Source organism: Labeo rohita, chromosome 4, assembly GCF_022985175.1.
Source record: "Labeo rohita strain BAU-BD-2019 chromosome 4, IGBB_LRoh.1.0, whole genome shotgun sequence".
NCBI classification, from domain to species: domain Eukaryota; kingdom Metazoa; phylum Chordata; class Actinopteri; order Cypriniformes; family Cyprinidae; genus Labeo; species Labeo rohita.
The window spans coordinates 40,730,275-40,749,467 of NC_066872.1; the positions used below are offsets into that span (position 1 = coordinate 40,730,275).

Genomic DNA, 19,193 nt, shown 5'->3' on the forward strand with positions numbered 1-19,193 from the left:
TTTTGCTTTTATTATAACGTTCATCTGTGAATGCAGCGTGTGCCATTTCATCAGATTTGTATATCATTACATCAATATCTTTCTGAATATGCTAACTGTTCATTGCAATTTACACGTTTTAATGTCCACATATTCAAGAAATTTACATTGGCTGTAGCATTTCTGTCATTAAGAAATGAACTAATATTAAAGATCTGAATTAAATGTAGTCAATATTAAACAAGGATTAATATTGTTTAATATCATGCACCGTAAAGTGTAAAAACATTCGTTATGGCGTTAGCGCACGCTGCAGTCATTTGTTATAATGCATAATGTTTATAATACATGATGTATTTTAATAGATTTGTTCAACCATATGATTGCTTGCTTTTGATACTTTATTTGAACTAATTATTATTGTTTCATTGCAATTATTTAGGGCTGTCAAACAATTAAATGCGATTAATCGCATACAAAATAAAAGGTTTGAGTTTGCCTAATATATGTGTGTGTACTGTGTGTAATTATTATGTATATAAATACAAACACATTTATGTGTATATGTATTTTATTATAATTTTTATATAATTTATATTATATATAAATAAAAATATTTTGTACATAACATAAATAATATACATTAATTTGTGTTTATTTATATATACATAATAATTACACATAATAATTACACATAGTACACACACAAATTAGGCAAACTCAAACTTTTTTGTATGCGGTGTAATCACGATTAATCATTTGCCAGCCATAATTTTAAGTAATTTTAAAGGCTATTTTTTGCTTAATTATCCGATTACTCAATTAATCGTCAGAAAAATCTACAGACTACTCGATTACCAAAATAATCGTTAGTGACAGCCACAGATGACACTTAAAAATTTTGATTCATAACACGGTCAATAGTGCTTTGCAGGACAGTTGTGAATAACCTGCATATTATTTTGTCTAGCCTGGGATTACTCATTGCACACTAACTGCTTATTTCTGGGATTTATTAAGCAATCGTCATTATTTCAACATACCAACCTGTTTAGAAACACCTTTTTAGTCAGTACAGTGGCATTCCTAAACTTTACTGCATCTTTTAAGGTGATTTATTTTATTAGTACGACAAGTGGACCATTGTCACATGAAGCCTCTACTCAGTTTGTAACACATAAAAATAATCCATAATATTGATTAAAAGGAGCTTTATCATGGATCAGCAAGACTAGAGTTCAATATGCAGATAAGCCAACACATTCCCCTGGCGATCATAGGATTATGGGATTTGAAATGTCTGTAAAGTTTTGGAAATCTCTAATTTGTGATATCTTACTAATTATGGTAGATCTCAGTGTTCCCATGTGTCTTTTTTTAACAATGTAGATTGTAATGCTTTTGGTCTAGTTGCGGCGTGATCCGCCTCGTCGCCCTGCTTCTTGTGTTGTGATTTATTAGCGGTGTCACACGAAACGGGTGAAACATTGAGGGTACGGACCTCGAGACTGACACTCCAAACTCTCTTCGACATTCACACGATGCACCCCTGTCTAAAGCCTGGTTTTATTTCAATGGAAGATGGATTGGGCCATGGGGAATGGGAGGGGAATGGGTCCAGAATTTAAGAAGGACTGTTGTTGCAGCAGACGACATGCAGGTTTTCAGTAAATGTCTGGTCTGCCTGCAGAACAATGGTGCCTGTCTCTGGGTGACACTAGACTGCTGTGTGCTTGGCTCTGACGGAGAGCTCATCACCTCCTGACCTCACAGCCCAAAGCCTGTGACAGGCAGCGAGATGTACTGAAGATGTGCCTTGTCGTTCTGACCCACATAGCGGGCCACACAGCGCTCAGGGACACATGGATCTGGTTCAAAGTGAGACCATGAAAGGGCCTTATTTTAGCTTACACTGCTGCTCTCCTCATCTTGATCTGTCTCGTTCCTTTTTTTTTCTTTTTTTTTTTTTTCCTCTGTAGCATTCCTTTTTCCTCCTGTATTGTTCTCAGTTTATTTATAGCTCCAATTATGTACTGAGCTAGTTTGGTCTTACTTTTTGGGGTGTTGTATGAGGCCAAGGTTGTAGTGAATATGGGAATCCATCCTGGATCATACTGTCCGAGTTTGTGGAGTCCGAATGTAAATGCTCTGTTCATAAAGTTGCTTTCTGTAATGTGGGACAGTCCCCGATGCAAATGAATTTAGATGGTAGAAGTGCTTAAAAGGTGAATGGCATCATGGATACAAATCATGGATACAATTCATGTTCCCAAAGCCTAATAAATGTGACCCTGGACCACAAAACCAGTCTTAAGTATAACAGGTATATTTGTAGCAATTTGGGTCAAAATTTTCCTTTAATGTCAAAAATCATTAGGATATTAAGTAAAGATCATGTTCTATGAAGATATTTAGTAAATTTCCTACTGTAAATATATCATAACTTAATTTTTGTTTAGTAATATGCATTGCTAAGAACTTCATTTGGACAATTTTAAAGGTGATTTTCTCAGATGTTATTTTATTTCAATCAGATTCCAGATTCCGACCAAAAATTGTTTTATCTTAACAATGCACCAATTCAGCTTTTAGATGATGTATACACCTCAATTTAAAAAAAAATGACCCTTATGACTGGTTCTGTGGTCCTGGGTCACATTTTATAACTACTGTTAAAATTACTGGTATCACTTTGATTTTGTAATTCAGGGTTAATGTCTTTTGAAGCTCTATAAACGTATGTAAGCCTTAGTCTGTCACAAAATGCTGTAGGTGAATTTGAAAAGTGGAAAAGGCCTTGTGCCTACTGCTTTCATAACAAATTCACTGCATTGAACATTCAGTTTCAATACAATTACTGTCAGATTTCAAATCGCCTGCTGTGAGCACCATTCCCATTTTATAATACATTATTCACTTTTTTGAGGTCTTTAATGTTTTATGGAATAGGGGGGTTATACTTGCTCACTTCTTGTGAGTTAGCTTATAGAATAGTTGCATTTAGTAGCTATATGTTATTAAGAAAGGCATCTGATTGGCATGAATTTGACCCTAAAGCAGCCTCATTACAAAGGTATTTCTAGTCAACTTTGTCCAGATAACCACCATTTGTCAGAGGCAGAACAGCTGGAATTCCATACAAGACCTTCACCTTGACCTCAGTTTACCTCCCAGCAAACATTACTCTTAACAGAGACAACTGAAATGCTCATTAGAAGATAATAGAATTCTAAACCTCATGCTCTCCACCAAATCACCCTGCGGGGTGAACTGCACTTCCCAAAAATTAGGCCACACTGAACACATGGCCCTCGTTCCGAGCGGTCTGTTAAGTGCTGATTGATGGGTTTGAGAGAAAGAAAAATCAAGTTTCAGTTTTCCTTCCCTAATTGGAGTCCAACGTTCTCTGCCTGCTTTAATTCTAAATGAAGCTGTCTTTTGCAGCGAGTTTTAGTGCTACAACTGTTCACTTTTATTTAAAGCAGATGGCTGACTGTTGCACTTTTCCTTTTTCATTTCCTCTGTCATTTCTCTTCTGTGCAAACCCCTCAGGACCTTGATGACTCGATCGGCACTGAGACTCCGTAGGAGGTTATCAGAAACGCTGCTTACAGAGCAAAAGCAATCACCGCTGAGCACAAGCAGCACTGCTGCACTTCTTTTACCCAATCAGCTGGACTTTTTGCTTAAAAGACCCATATTTCACTTCTAACATTTCATTTTCCCCCCTGAAGTCCACTTTTAGTGTTAGTCAGGGTTGTGATTTTACTTTTGCAAGATCATTTACAATCCTTATTTTTACCTTTAGAATTTAACATCTTTTTTTGTGCTACTGCACCTTTAAGGTTGCAATATGTAAATAATCTTGACTCTGATTGGCTAAATTTCAGTTTTTGTTCATGCTGAATACTGAGTGGCTGTTGATTATTTAGAAATGAGCAGTCATGTTAATGTGCTTATGATTTTTACCAATTTTAGTCATTGGAAAGTTAATGTGTTTCTGCATGACATTTACATCAAAAGAGCAGGTAAATGCTGTTTTGTGCCTTTTTGCAACACAGTTTGGTGTATAAAGCCAAGGAAAATTTAAAAACTGAAAGTAGGCGCATAGCCATCCTAAATCTTTAGTTAATGAGAAGGCATGAGCTGCGTCAGTTGGGAAATTTGAACCGATGACCCGGACTTCATGTGACCTGAGCGAGAGATCCAGTAAACATTTTCATCTCGTAAACAAATCGCCAACGTCTTATCAGCTGGGTCACTTTTTTGGAATAAGGGAGGTGGAAAAACCTTGATTTAATATTTGCAACACAAACAGTGCTTTATTATTGGATTGTCGCCTTCAGAAGCGTTTCTATTATTAGGTCTTTTCCTTAAATAGCTGCAACAAACAGAACTGCGATTTCTGCTTTAACGCATCTTTCAACCTGCAGACGGAAAACAGGGCATGCACTGATTCAGATCGTTCAGATGTCAAATGAAAGTCTTATGATGTTTACAATGGTTTGCAACAGCAGTGCAGCAGTCATGAGAGGCTGTGCAACTGTGGGGATTTTTTTACCTTATGATCGGTCGTCCATTTGGCTCCGAAACACCCAGAAGGCTCCGTGTTGAACTGTTGCCCTTTTTCCACTTTATCAAAGCAACATGCAAAAACAAAGACGGTGCATATGTGCCTAGTGGATGTGGGTTATGCTTGTTTTGATGCATTAAACTCCTGTCATGGCCATTACTAAGTGCTGCTGGGAAATGGAGCACAGGCTTTCAGGCAGTCATGTGATCGAGCCGGGTTGCTCATACAGTTATCAAGCACATCACATCAGCTAAGCTGATTATTCCTTCACTCAGTCCGTGCACAATTAATGGACCTGGATTTTTAACCTCTTTGAAGTGCGGCGTTCATATAGTTGTCGTTTCCTCTCATCTGACTTTCTTGGCGTATTTTTGGAATAAATTCGGTTTGGTATTTTATATACAGATGCCCAGTGCACTACGGTTGTGTAGGGGAGGGGTGGTGGATGGTATTTTTAGAAACACTGTTTGACTGGCGCCCGTGTTGGTGAAATATGAATCCTGGAGAAGATCGGAGAGAATGAGGTCCCCCTGGAGGACAGAATCTTTGTCTTTCCATTAACTCAGACTAAGTGCTCTGCATGCCCACAATCACTTCAGGAAGTGCACCGGTGAATAATGAAGCTTGACTCCTAGAGTAAGGCCATGAAAATACTCTGTGGAAGTATGCAGATGCTTGGCCTACCAATGCATGTACACATACATGCTTAACATGAATTCTTGCTTTACTTTGGTTCTTGAAAACTGCAGATAGCAGAAAATGCGGACAGAATCACAGAATCCAGTCATAAAAGTGGAATTAACTATATAAAGTGGAAAGTCATGAAATTTGCCAAATTTGGATGAGTAATTCAAAAGTAGGTCAGTGCACTTAATTTATAATGTGATGTGGACTCGTGTCTGTCAATATTAAGCCGCAAAAGGCTGTTTAAATATGAATCCTGCATGGCATTCTCTGTGTGAATGAATGGCACACACGTGCCATTTCACTTACTACACACATACTGAAGCGTGCATGATACACGCTTGCTGTGTTTTCAGCCTCTGCCAACTCAATATACGATTAGATAAACAACAAAAACAAAAAATAAACTAGCATCATATCATATACAAATAGAAACTTAAAGGTCTTCACATTAACCCTTCAAAGTGAAAGTTTGTTATAAATTGAAGAAATTGTGACGGAAACGTATTACTTATTGTAATAAAAGTACTACTGCTGCTAATAAAATTATAATTATTAAAACATAATTTTTTTTAAGGAATATTTAACAGAAAAATAATTTAACAGAATTTATTTACCAGAAAAATGTAAAGACATAACACAGTATTTCTGAATGAAAAAGAAATAAAATAATAAATTAGTTAAAACACAATTAAATTAATTATTTAGAGATGCTTTTGATTATTAAAATGCAATAAAAATACAATTTAATTTAACGATTTAAAACAGTCCAGAAAAATTAAAACAGAAAAAAAGGAAAGCAGAAATATGAAAATGAAGAAAACTGAATTTGGGAAAAAATAGTGCCCTATTAATGTAATCATAGTACTATTACTACAAATAAAACATTATTATTATTATTATTATTATTATTATTATTATTATTATAAAACAAATTTTTTTTAAAAGAATATTTACCAATTTTTTTTTTTACCAGAATTTATGTATGTATGTATGTATGTATGTATGTATGAATGTAAATATGCAACACTGTATTTCTGAAAAAAATAAAAAATAGAAAAAAAAGTAACACTGAAGTAATTTTTAATAAAATCAGTTATTTAGAGATGCTTTTGATTATTAAATTTGAAATAAACCATTCAAAAAATGAAAAAAAATTATGTCCAACATTAAAATTAAAACAGAGTCAGACAGAAAAAACAGTATCCATAAAAATAAAAATAGAACGGATTTCATAGGGCCCTAGAAAAGGGAAGTGCTAGATTTCAAAAGTCATGCCATTAAATCTCAGTCTTGTTAAACTAGGGGTCTTCAACTTTTTTTATGCCATTGACCCCTTGGTTGGAGTAAGTGAGCTGGGATCTTGCTACATATTTTATAAAATGGCTCATAATGACATATTTATAGCATTAAAGCTGTTAAAATAATAACCCATTTCACATAAACAGAGACAGTTCACTCCATTCTTACTTAAAGTTGATTTAATATTGTAATGTTCTCTGAAATCTTCCCAGTACCACTTTTCCACCACCACCTTAACTTTTCCCATATCTATCCAAAAGCACACACTTGTTCGCTTTGCAGTGCATTTGGCCCGACTGCAAAACAAGAGGCCCCAAACAAGGTTCTGCAGTTTGGATCCCATTATTGTGGAAAAGTACTGTCACAGATATGGATTTGTGTTCTTAGAAACCAGGGCCCGGAGCCAGTTTTTTCCCCCCTTGGTTCTTTTTTTGGCATGAGATTGGACAGATGTGACATATTACAGTGCAAGCGTAACTGAGGATGTGGTCAACAGTATGCTAACTGTGGATGGTGTTAGCATACTCTGAATAAGGATCAACTGTTTCATATGAACATGAAATGGAGAAATAGATGAGCTGCATATGAAAAGCAGCTGTTTGTTCTGTAAACTGTTTGGGAAGTTCCACTGCTGAAGTGAACTTTAGCATCGACCGTCAGGCCGTGTTTTAAAAAGATGCGTTCACGGCCTGATGCGAATCATTAGATCTGTAGCCTGGCAGACACGGAGAGCTCAGCAGCTGTCTGCACTCAGAGGACTAACACTTCCTCCTATGGCAGGGAAAATGAGCTTATGGAGGGCGGTATGTTTTGCCAGAGCCCTGCAGTTGGTTACAACAAACCCCTTCAGTGAAGAAAATCCTTGATGATAATAGCCGTACAGTTATAACTAAAACTTTTCTTAACTCAAGTGGTCCGTTCCAGCTGGACTGCAAATTCATTCTGTATAGATATGGTGGTTTTCTGCCAAAAAAGTTCTTGTAATACATTTGTTGTCAAGCTCTCACTTCAAAGAAAGTCAGTTTAAAGTGAATTGGCCATGTCATTTTTCATGCTCCTAAACTAGAAAAAAAAAAGGTGGTGAAACAGTTTTCACTTAGAAAATGCTAGTAAATTTATATATCAAAGAAATTGGAAATAACACATTTAATTTAAAGTGAAATTTTTAGGTTGAAAGAAGACAAAAAAAAAATATTGTAAAATTTTCTCAAGTAATCTTCATTGTATATACAGCTTTGGAAAAACCTTTGTCTACCTGTGAAATATGTATTTACTTATATATATATATATATATATATATATATATATATATATATATATATATATATATATATATATATTATATATATTTATATATATTTATATATTTATATGAATAAACTAATTAAAACATTTTAAAGATACTTTTATTTATTAATGAGTTATGTATGTATATAATTATGTGCATTAACTTCTTTTTTAGTTTAATAAAATATTTTCGCTCTCTCTATTATTATATATTTTCTCTATTTACATGACTGTTCAAAAGTTTGGGATCAGAAAGATTTTTAATGTTTTTTAAGTCTATTTTGCTTAAGTTGCATTTCTTTGATTAAAAATACAGAAAAAACGAATATTATGAAAAATTATTGCAATTTAAAATAATGGGTTACTATTTTAATATACTTTAAAACATAATTTATTCCTGTGATTTTTTTTTTTTTTTTTTTTTTTTTTTTCAGCATCATTACTCAAGTCTTCATTGTCACATGATCCTTTAGAAATCATTCTAATATGATGATTTATTTAATATTCGAAACTGTTTTAGCTGCTTAATATTTAAAAAAAAAAAAAGTAAGCATTTAATTAAAAAATCTATTTATATTTATGATTTTTTTTTCTTTTTTTTCTTTGTTTTTGAAAGTTTTTTTTTTATAGCAATGATGTGTTAAATTAATAAAAAGTGATGGTAAAAACATATTGTTAAAAAATATTTTTATTTTGAGTAAATGCTGTATTTTTAAACTGTTCATTCACCAAAGAATCCTGAAAAAAGTCACAGGTTCCAAAAAAAAATATTAATCAGCATATTGTGTATAAATCAGAATGATTTCTGAAGGATCATGTGACACTGAAGACTTGAGTAATGGATGATTAAAAATTCGGCTTTGCATCACATGAATAAATTACATTTTACAGTATATTAATGTAGAAAAACATTTGTAATAATATTTCACAATATTACTGTTTTTTTCTGTATTTTTGATCAAATAAATGAAGCTTTATTGAGCAGGGATGTCTTTAAAAAAAATCTTACTGATCCCAAACGTTTGAATGGTGGTGTATTGTTTTCCACTTTACTTAAATAGACTAGAATTTATTTGGTTCACGCAACCTCCGTTTGGACCCAAGCATCGCCTGACCGGTTGCCCACATGTTAACCATCCCAGAGTTCACGAGCCTCCGGTTTTATCTCAGACTGTTGAGGTTCACCGTTTACTGAAGCCAGCTCTTATCTCTCAGAGCTTTGATCTGCCGTTTGCTCCATTCCCCACTGGCATTGCCTACGAGAAAGCTATGCAGCCCGCTAGCATGAGTCATGCCAATCTGTTTTATTTGCCTTTTTACAAATGCAAATCTCAGGGGTTATTCAAGTGCGCCGTTATTCAGAGGCGCCTCTCACAGATGCCTCTTTCTCAGCCTGCTCTGCAGATTTGATCCGCTGATTGAAATGATGTTGTATTTGCTCTTACTACATATTTAGTCCAGCTCTGTGATGTGGTCGAAGCTGCTTTGATCCACTTCCCGCCACATCCACGAGCGTCTTTATTGTGCACCCACACAACTTCTGGAAAACACTATCAGGTGAGAGACTTCCATAAGCATTGATGCTGCTTCGTGGGCACAACACTCTCCGTCCCAGATAGCACAGACTCAGCCTTTTGAGAAAAACAGAGCAGCTCTGTTTTAATTCGATTTCAGGAGTTGGCATCATATCCATTATCATTATTGTATTAGCATTTGGCTTATTTTCTCAGAAAAGAGCAGGGGTGAGTTTTCTAGAAAAGCTCGCTGCTGTATCTGGTTACTGCAGTATTTTTTTTGGCGTCTTTACAGACAGGAGGGCACCACAGCTGCGTTTATATCTCCATGCCAGCCCAGAGGTGTAGACCAAGAGATTTTTATGTGTGCGACACTCGAGTAAACAGCTGATTGTTCAGTGAACTGTCTGTGCGCAAGCTCACGTGACTAAGCAGAACTAGAGATAAAAGCTGATCTATTTTCCTGTAAGTTAGTTTAAAGATAAGAAGGGTACATACGTGGTCTCTTTTACGCCCACATGAGTTTTCTTTTTGAACAAAATTGATGCCTGTTTTCAAAAATGCTGCATTTCATCATTAAAGAGTCAGGAATATTACTAATAATTGAAATTGTTGTTTAATAATTCAGCGTTTTACCTTTTGAAGTCTCATTTTCAGCTGCCAAGTCTCTCTCTCTTTCCCTTTGCAGTAGTTGCCTTCACTTGCAAGGGTTTCCTTGTTTAATTTGTCTGTTTCATGCAGTTTAACCTACAGTGCGTTGTCTGTTAAAGCTGTGTTTACTCCTGTAACCAAACTCTCGATTATTTGCATCACATGATTGAGAAGAGCACCAGCACCTGTGTTTTTATTTTGAGAAGCGGGGTGCTAAAAGTGACGCTTGCGGTTTGCCAAGACAAGCGCGCATGAGGTGCCAAAGTTAAACGCATCACTTCCCTTACTCTTTCTCTCACACTCGCCCACTCACTCACACTTGTGCATGCTTCTCGTGTCTTATCAGCACACGAGTGCAAAATCTTCATTTAAGTCGCAATCAATGAGGTCTTTTTGCCACAGACCTGAGGAGAGACTAGCAGAGCTGCAACCCCCCTGCATGCTGCGGAAGACCTCTTCCTTTGTCCTGTGTTATTAGCAGTTGATTCGATTATCTACAGACGCAGTGAGATGGGAAATAAGATGACCTCTGTTTGCAGATCGCTGCCTCCTTTCAAGTTTAACTTCAAAATGTGGTCTAGAGGCCCAAAATCCAAATGCTTCCAAAGCTCAAGCGTGCACTGTTTTCTTCTAAAGTTTTTTTTAGGACTGCTTTTGGAGCAAGAGTTTGAAGAGAACCTTGCTGAGCTAGTTTTGTAAAATCAGGCTGTCAGCAATTTCATACTTAACTACCTGAACCACGGTATGTAAGTGTGCACTAGAAGTGCATGTTTGCAATGCCTTGGCCAAGCATTTGCATGTAAGTATAGTCAAAGTCAAAAGTTTACATGCACCTTGGAGAATCTGCAAAATGTTAATTATTTTCCTAAAATAAGAGGGATCACAAAATGCATGTTATTTTTTATTTTATACTGACCTGAATAATATATTTCACTTAAAAGACATTTGCATATAGCCAACACGAGAAAATAGTAATTTAATTTAATTTCTGGCAAAAATTTTCATACATTTGATTATTAATACTATGTTGTTACCTGAATGATCCACAGCTGTGTTTTTCTTTTGTTTAGTGATAGTTGTTCATGAGTCCCTGAACAGTTAAACTGCTCGCTGTTCTTCAGAAAAGTCCTTCAGGTCCCACAAATGTGGGTTTTCACCATTTTTTGTATTTGAACCCTTTCCATCAATGACTGTATGAATTTGAGATCCATTTTTTACACTGAGGACAACTGAGTGACTCATATGCAACTATTACAAAAGGTTCAAACACTCACTGATGCTTCAGAATGAAAAAACGATGCATTAAGATCTGGGGGTGAAAACTTTTGAACAGAATGAAGATGTGTACATTTTTCTTATTTTGCCTAAATATCATATTTTTTCATTTAGTACTGCCCTTCAGAAGCTACAGAAGATACTTGCATTTTTTTCAGAAGACAAAATAAATTAAATTTACCCTGATCTTTAAATTCCAAAAGTTTTTACCCCCCGGCTCTTAATGCATCATGTTTTCTTCTGCAGCTTCAGTGAGCATCGTTGTCCTCAGTGTGAAAAGATGGATCTCAAAAGCATACAGTCATTATTGGAAAGGGTTCAAATACACAAAAATGCTGAAAAACCGAAGAATTTGTGGGACATGAAGGATTTTTCTGAAGAACAGCGGGCAGTTTGACTGTTCAGGACAAACAAGGGACTCATGAACAACTATCACTAAATATAAAAAAACACAGCTGTGGATCATTCAGGTAAAAACATAGTATTAAGAATCAAGTGTGTGAAATATCCCAATCAGGTCAGTACTAAATAAATAATAACATGCATTTTGTATGATCCCTCTTATTTTGATAAAATAATGAACATTTAGCATATTCTGCAAGGTGTATGTTAACTTTTGACTTTAACTATATGTATTTTCAGCATTTTCTCACTCACAAAAAGACTCTGACACAGTTCTTTTTTGCTCTCATTGCACTGCACCCTAGTCAATAGTGTTTACACTTTCATTCCCCAATCTAAGGCCTGAATGCCCTTTGTTTCTCTCTCTCTCTCTACTGTCCTTTGGGATTAGTGGTACTTAATGGGTTGCAGATGCCTGCTGCTAGTACCGTTGTTAGTGCATTTGGGAAATGAATGACTCTGTCTGCATTAATGTGGTGAGAGAAAGCCACCGTCAGCATTCTAGAATGGCAGTACATCAATGGCACAGAATAGACTAGTTGCAGATAGCCAGAGAATCCATAGGTGTCCTCACTGAACTCTTACGTATAGCTTTTATAAGATGCAATTTTCCCACCAGGTATGCAGGGCAAGTGGAATTAGTGCTCACGTAATACATATGTAAAAGTAGGCCACAGAAAAGTGGCCCTTTTTTCCACAATGTGCCACTGGATTAATTCATCACTGGCGGTTGCTGGAGCAATCATAATAATGATTAATGATCAGGCTTGCGCACACTGTTTAAACTGCTGATAAGGGCTCAGCTTGACCGGAAAGGAACTTTGACGTCAATGCTTGGATACCCACATGCACACTGTTTGGCCAGGTCAGGCACCCCTGGATAGAATATCAGAGAGGTTTTTTGGGTAGGTTAGAGAGATGATGTTGTGTCGCTTTCCATGACCGGTCACGTTGAACCAGTTGCTGTTTCTTTATCTTATAGGTGCATTTTGTGTGTGGTCCGTACAGGGATTAAGCACAGGATAAGAGGACCACTTTGTGTTTAAACTAGACTAGTCTTGTCCCCTCCTTTGCTTTATGCTCTGTCTATAGAGGCTCTTTTGGAGGTCTGGAAGGAATCTGGGGTCGGATTACGTTATTTAAGCTTGAGTAGACCCCTTCTTGTTCCCTCATGAGCCATTGTGGTTTAACAAAAAGCCATGGCATTTGATTTAAAGCACATCTGTAATACTTACCCCTCAGTGTTTTGCGCAAGAAATGATTAACATACAGTAAACGGCTGTTAAGTGTGGTTTCCATCATATTTAAGTAAAACGACTGGCTAAAAGGTTTATATTTCTTTTTTTCTTGTCCTTGCAGGATCGGAAGCTGTCGAGATCAGAGCGCCAGCGCTTCAAGGAAGAAGCCGGCATGCTGAAAGGCCTGCAGCACCCAAACATCGTGCGTTTTTACGACTCGTGGGAGTCGCCCTCCAAAGGCCGCAAGTGTATCGTGCTGGTGACGGAGCTCATGACGTCAGGAACCCTAAAAACGTAAGTAAAAAGCGTCTGGTCCACTTTTATATTGTATTTGGACCACAAAACCAGTCATAAGTAGCCCAGGTATATTTGTAGCAATAGGCAACATTATTTTTCTTTTATGCCAAAAATCATTAGGATATTAAGTAAAGATCATGTTCTATGAAGATATTTCAAACATTTCCTACCATAAATATATCAGAACTTTATTGATTTGGAATGTGCATTGCTAAGAATGTCATTTGGACAACTTTAAAGGTGATTTTCTCAATATTTTGATTTGAGATTTTTAAATGGTTAAATTTCGGCCTATCCTAACAAACCATACATAAATAAAAAGCTTATAAACTGTTACCCATGTTTTTTGTTCTGTCACTTTTTCTGTCACACAATTCACAGCATGCGCTGCAGTTATTGTATTGTATTGTGGTACAGCATTCAAATGCAACAACAGGATGGCTTTTCAAACATGCTTTTCACCAGTCGCATATCCATCGCCATCAGCAGACTGTCCACAGAGGCTGTGATTATCTATTACAAAACACAATCACAATAGAGCGATTGAGTTGGAACTGTTACCAGAGTGATCGCAGGCGAAGAGTGGCATGTCACCTTTATGTGAGACAGGCATTGTGGGTACTGAACAGATGCTGGAGCTATAGTGAGACGAACCACAAACTGGACCAGCAGCCCCCTCCTGTGGATGTATGGGCTCTGACACACACACAGAGTCATATACATCCACTTAAAGGATTAGTTCACTTCCAGAATAAAAATTCCCTGATTATTTACTCACCCATGTCATTCAAGATGTTAATGTCTTTCTTTCTTCAGTTGAATAGAAATTAAGGTTTCTGAGGCAAACACTTCAGGATTTTTCTTCATATAGTGGACTTCAGGGGGGATTAATGGGTTGAAGGTCCAAATTGCAGTTTCAATGCAGCTTCAAAGGCTCTACATGATCCCAGCCGAGGAATAAGTGTCTTATCTAGCGATTGGAAAAAAATAGAAAAATAGAAATTTATGTGCTTTTTAACCACAAATGATCATCTTGCACTAGCTCTGCTATGTGCGTCCATGACTTCATGCATTCGTAACCAAGTTGGAAAAGTTACGCGTGGTTAGTTCTTCGTTTGTGTGCTTTGGTTCTCCTCCAACTTCAAAGTCATCTGACATCATTGTTTTACCTGTTTTTTGTAAAGGGCGTTTGACTTTCTTTGTATGTTAGCTTTGTAAACACTGGGTCGGTACTTCCAATTACGTCACGCGTGCGTGATTAAGTAATGCGTGAGGTCAAGCTAGTGCAAGACGAGCATTTGTGGTTAAAAACCATATAAATTTCTACTTTTTTGTTTTTTTATGATATCAACTGATCGTTTCGCTAGATAAGACCCTTATTCCTCAGCTGGGATCATGTAGAGTCCTTTGAAGCTGCATTGAAAACACAATCTGGACCTTTAACCTGCTGGCGACCTTTGAAATCCACTATATGTAGAAAAATTCTGGAATGTTTTCCTCTAAAACCATTCAATTTCTTTTCGAATGAAGAAAGAAAGGCATAAACATCTTGGATGACAAAGGTGTGAGTAAATCATCAGGAAAGTTTAATTCTGAAAGTAAACTAATGCTTCAAATAATGCCTCCCAAATCAGTTCATAGAAACGTGACATAGGGACTTATTAGATTTCCGTCAAATAAAAGAAAATAACTGGTGACTCATACGCATGAAGACGTCACCAAAAAAACTAATAAATGATGCAGGCATATTGTTTATTGAATAAAGCTGTGTTGGCCCTTGAACATATTAAGACTGTTGATTGTAATCATTTGTTAGTATGAGTTTCCAGGACACACAAAAAGGAGTCCCACAAAGATCCGTCAACCTCAGAGCCTCAGTCACGCACAATTAGTTATCTGTCACATATCTCCCAACAACAGGAATGCCACCGTTGCTGCTAGCAGAGAGAGAAAGATGGAGGAGACATGGGGAAAAATGAGAAACAATGTCAGGCTTGCTTTGTATTCGTCAGCCCTGGCATGCTGGCAATGTGTGGCGTTCTGCATGGCTGCTCCTCTGCCACAAAGATAAACAGTGATGAAGAGGTCAGGTAGAAACGGAGCGCCCTACAGACACGGCTGTGTCTAAACTAATCTTTGTTCTCATTTGTGTCTGGGTTGCGGAAGACATAACTGCTCACCCTGTTCCTGTATGCTCACATAAAAGACTTTTTGCACTGAAACATGCAGTACATAAACACAGCATGTTCAAACTACTGCTCTGTGACAGTAGTTGATCTGAAAGATAAATTTGACAATCAAAATTCATAATATTATCTTGAATGTTTGAGGCCTTTGACTGTTTATATATTTGAGGACGGAATGTTTTAAAGCAATTTAACGTTTCGACAAGTGCGGAAAGAGTGGTTGGTGTAGCTGGAAAACAGCCCGTTGGGGCCCTCTGGGAGCCGCTGGGTGTGTTGAGTGATGAGACAGTTTTGAATCAGGCTTTGTTGCTCTCTCCCGTATCGCCTCGGGACTTACCCTTGGCTCGGTTCCCACCTGTCAGTCAGCCGCAGCACTCCATCAAAGCCACCCTATACCACCACCCACCTCCTGCCGTATATGCTCGCTTCGGTCTTACTAAGCAAACTACAGCGATAATCTGTTTACACAAAAACGCTCTTCTAATATCTCCTCTAGTGCTGCCTGCAAAACCAGTTTCATCTGATGAGATGTTATTCAACCATTTTTCTTTTTACTATGAGAAGAGGAAAAGGAAGAGGAAAGGATTTGATTTCTGAATTAGTTATCCATAAACAGATGTTTCTACAGACAGTTATCTGATTTTTAAGACAAACAAGTTGAAGCGGAAACGGTGTGACGGATTAAAATAAAGTCACGTCCTGTAACAAATTAGTCATTTTTGCTTCTGTGTATACTGAGCTTGCGCCCATCTTCGCATAGGGCATTACAGGATAAAGGGTACCCAGCTCCCCCTGTATGGTGCCTGAGTAGATTGTTGTAATGAGGATTACAAGACCAAATCCTGGCTATGGCTTGGCTCCAAGATTTGATTAGGCCAAGCTAATCTAACGAAAGTGCTGTACCGCCTTCTTCACATGCTGTTGTCCTCTCTTCTATTTGGGACTTGTAGAAGAGAATGCAATTGTCCGTATAGATGCTTTAAAGACCCAAAACCCATCATTGATAGGCAGCGTCGGTCGTGGAGTGCCGATGTCCTGTATTGTTTAGCTCCAAGCCTGAAAAAACCTCACCTGCCTGTAGCCCCAGTAATTCTGAAGAGCTTGATTAGCTTCTTCAGGTGTTTTTGATTTAGTGTTGGAGCTAAACTCTGCAGAACAGCAGCACTCCAGGACCGACATTGCCTATCCCTGGTGTAAACATTAATTCTCCCCGATCCTCATATGGACTAAAGATTTTACTGAGCTGTTGAATAAAGAGTTTTCATTGGTTGAAACTAGGGCTGCCCCCTAAAAGTCGACGAGAAGAGGCTTGGTCGACCAGAATTTTATTAGTGACGGAAAAAAAATTGTAAAAATCCACAGGAAGTGGCAAAGTCATACAGTCCATCACAGACAGATCCTTAGCGGCTGGTCCTTGTGGTTCAGTACATCGTGCAGGACATCCATATGCTTGCCAACTTCAAATATAAGTAAGTAGTGGCAAATTTACATGGCCGCTTAATTTAATGTTAATATTGAAAAATGTGGGGTATTCGTGTGTTGGAAGCTGAATAGTAGCTTACTGCATGACATACGATCGCATTGGTGCGGTCGCTTGCACTTAAAATACTCTGTCATTTTTAGTCATAAAGATGAGTATGTCTTTTGAATCAGTAAAGACTTGTTTATTTGTGTGCACTCACAATAACAACAAAACATTGCGATTTTGTAAAATAATGAAAACAAAAGGGATGTGCTTTCCACCATCTCGGACTAAAGATCTTATTGAGCTGTTGAGTAGAGATTTTTCATTGGTTTCATTGATTGAAACTAGGGCTGCCCCCTAATAGTCAACTCACCGGGTTTTTTTCATTAGTCGCTTCGTTGCAGAAAAAGAAATGTAAACGGGATTCACGGGAAGTGGCGAAATCACGCAGTCCGTGACGGACAGATCATTAACGGCTAGTCGATGTGGTAATACAGTAAATTGTGCAGGACATCCAAATGCTCACCTATCATTCATCTACCTCAAATATGGCTTATCATCTGATATATGTAGGTCATAGCAACTATACATGGCTGTTCAATCTAATGTTAACGTTGAAAAATGTGCACTATTCAAGTGTTGGAAGCTGAATAGTAGCGCGCACACTGCATGACAGAGGAAGGCGCCGGTACAGTCACTTTCACTTAAAATCCTCCGTCATTTTTGATCATAAAGATAAGAGTAATATGTCTTTTTAATCTGTAAAGACTCTACGTTTATTTGTGTGCACTCACAGCAACAACAATACACTGAGCTTTTGTAAAATAATGAAATATAAGGGGATGTGCTTTCTGCCATCTCAGACTGAAGATCTCGTTGAGCTGTTGAGTAGAGCGTTTTCATTGGTTTCATTTTTTAAAACTAGGGCTGCACCCTAATAGTCGACTAACCATTTTTTTAATAGTTGCTTACACATACAATGTATTGTTGCCTATTGTTACAAATATACCCATGCAATTTATGAAATATTCTCAGATTATGTAATCCATATGAAATATGCATGCAGGTGCATCCACTACTGCAGAGATCCTATAAGACGAAAATGAAGAAAGCACTAGTTTATCAATAAATTATTAAAATGTTAATGCATCCTCCTTACTGTTTTTCCCTGGCACATTCAAACTCATTACTTCTGCCGTGTGCTTTCCCAAGCTTTATGTGTGTGCTTGAGAGTTTATTGGGCTGTGCAGGCAATTAAAGTCTCATTATTATGCTTTAAATGGTTTATTAATAAACATGCGATTAATTGTTTAAAATGAACCAGGAAAATCTTTAGTCATGGACAGGACCGCCAACCCAGAAAACTGTAGACATTTATCATCTTCCGTTGTTTATTTTTTCACCATCGAGGTCCAGTGAAGGAGAACATTGAGATAATTCTCAACTCTTTGTTCTTTAGGTATCTGAAGCGCTTCAAGGTGATGAAGATAAAGGTGTTGCGGAGCTGGTGCCGGCAAATCCTGAAGGGCCTGCATTTCCTCCACACCAGGGCTCCACCCATCATTCACCGGGACCTTAAATGCGACAACATCTTCATCACCGGTCCCACCGGCTCCGTTAAGATTGGCGATCTGGGCTTGGCCACCCTCAAACGGTCGTCATTCGCGAAGAGTGTCATAGGTACGACCCAGTGCTAGAACTTTCTCGCATTCTCCCCACCTCCCAAGTCAGTTCACCACGGCGTATACAAACTCAAAAATATGTATCATGTCACTGCTTGTCTTTTCAATCATGAGGTGAAATTGGGAAGGTGGGGCATTTGCTGTCAGTTACGCTCAGATATTTAAGGCATGCTGTAGCTGTGAGCTACACTGTTGACCTTAGACCACAGTTTTCCAGGCAGCCAAGGGCACAAATTTTAATTTGGGGTGGAGATGTGGGGAAATCCAGAGGAGGACTTCTCATAAACTGGGGGGACACCTTTAGTTCCTGCTGTTTGCCACCTGAAACTAATTGGGCTGTAAATGCAGCAGGTGACAAATTTTTAAGTTTCCATAAACTATTTTGAGTACTTTAAGATGAATATTAACAGAATAAACACTTTGGTCTGGAACCTGTGGTCTATAATTATTAAAGTCCTAGAAATTCTTCTGCTGCCAGTAATGTCTAACATCTTTTTCCAAAGGTTTTCCTGATTGCCTCATGAGGGTTTTCCCCCCACTTCCTTTTCAGACGGTTTAGATATTGTGATAAATTTCTTTCTGGATCCCTTCTCTCTGTCTCCTGTTTTAGTTGTTTTTTTTTTTTTTTTTTTTTTTTTTTTTTTTTTTTTTCCTGGTT

At 37.4% G+C, this 19,193-nt stretch overlaps 1 protein-coding gene across 1 annotated transcript in view; it reads left to right on the forward strand.

Annotated features, from left to right (window-relative positions):
* Positions 1-19,193, forward strand: part of wnk1b (WNK lysine deficient protein kinase 1b) — an 89,886-nt gene that overhangs the window by 27,296 nt on the left and 43,397 nt on the right. The window contains 2 exon segments of the mRNA XM_051106938.1: positions 13,027-13,199; positions 18,313-18,533. Of these exon segments, the coding sequence (XP_050962895.1) occupies positions 13,027-13,199; positions 18,313-18,533 (394 nt within the window).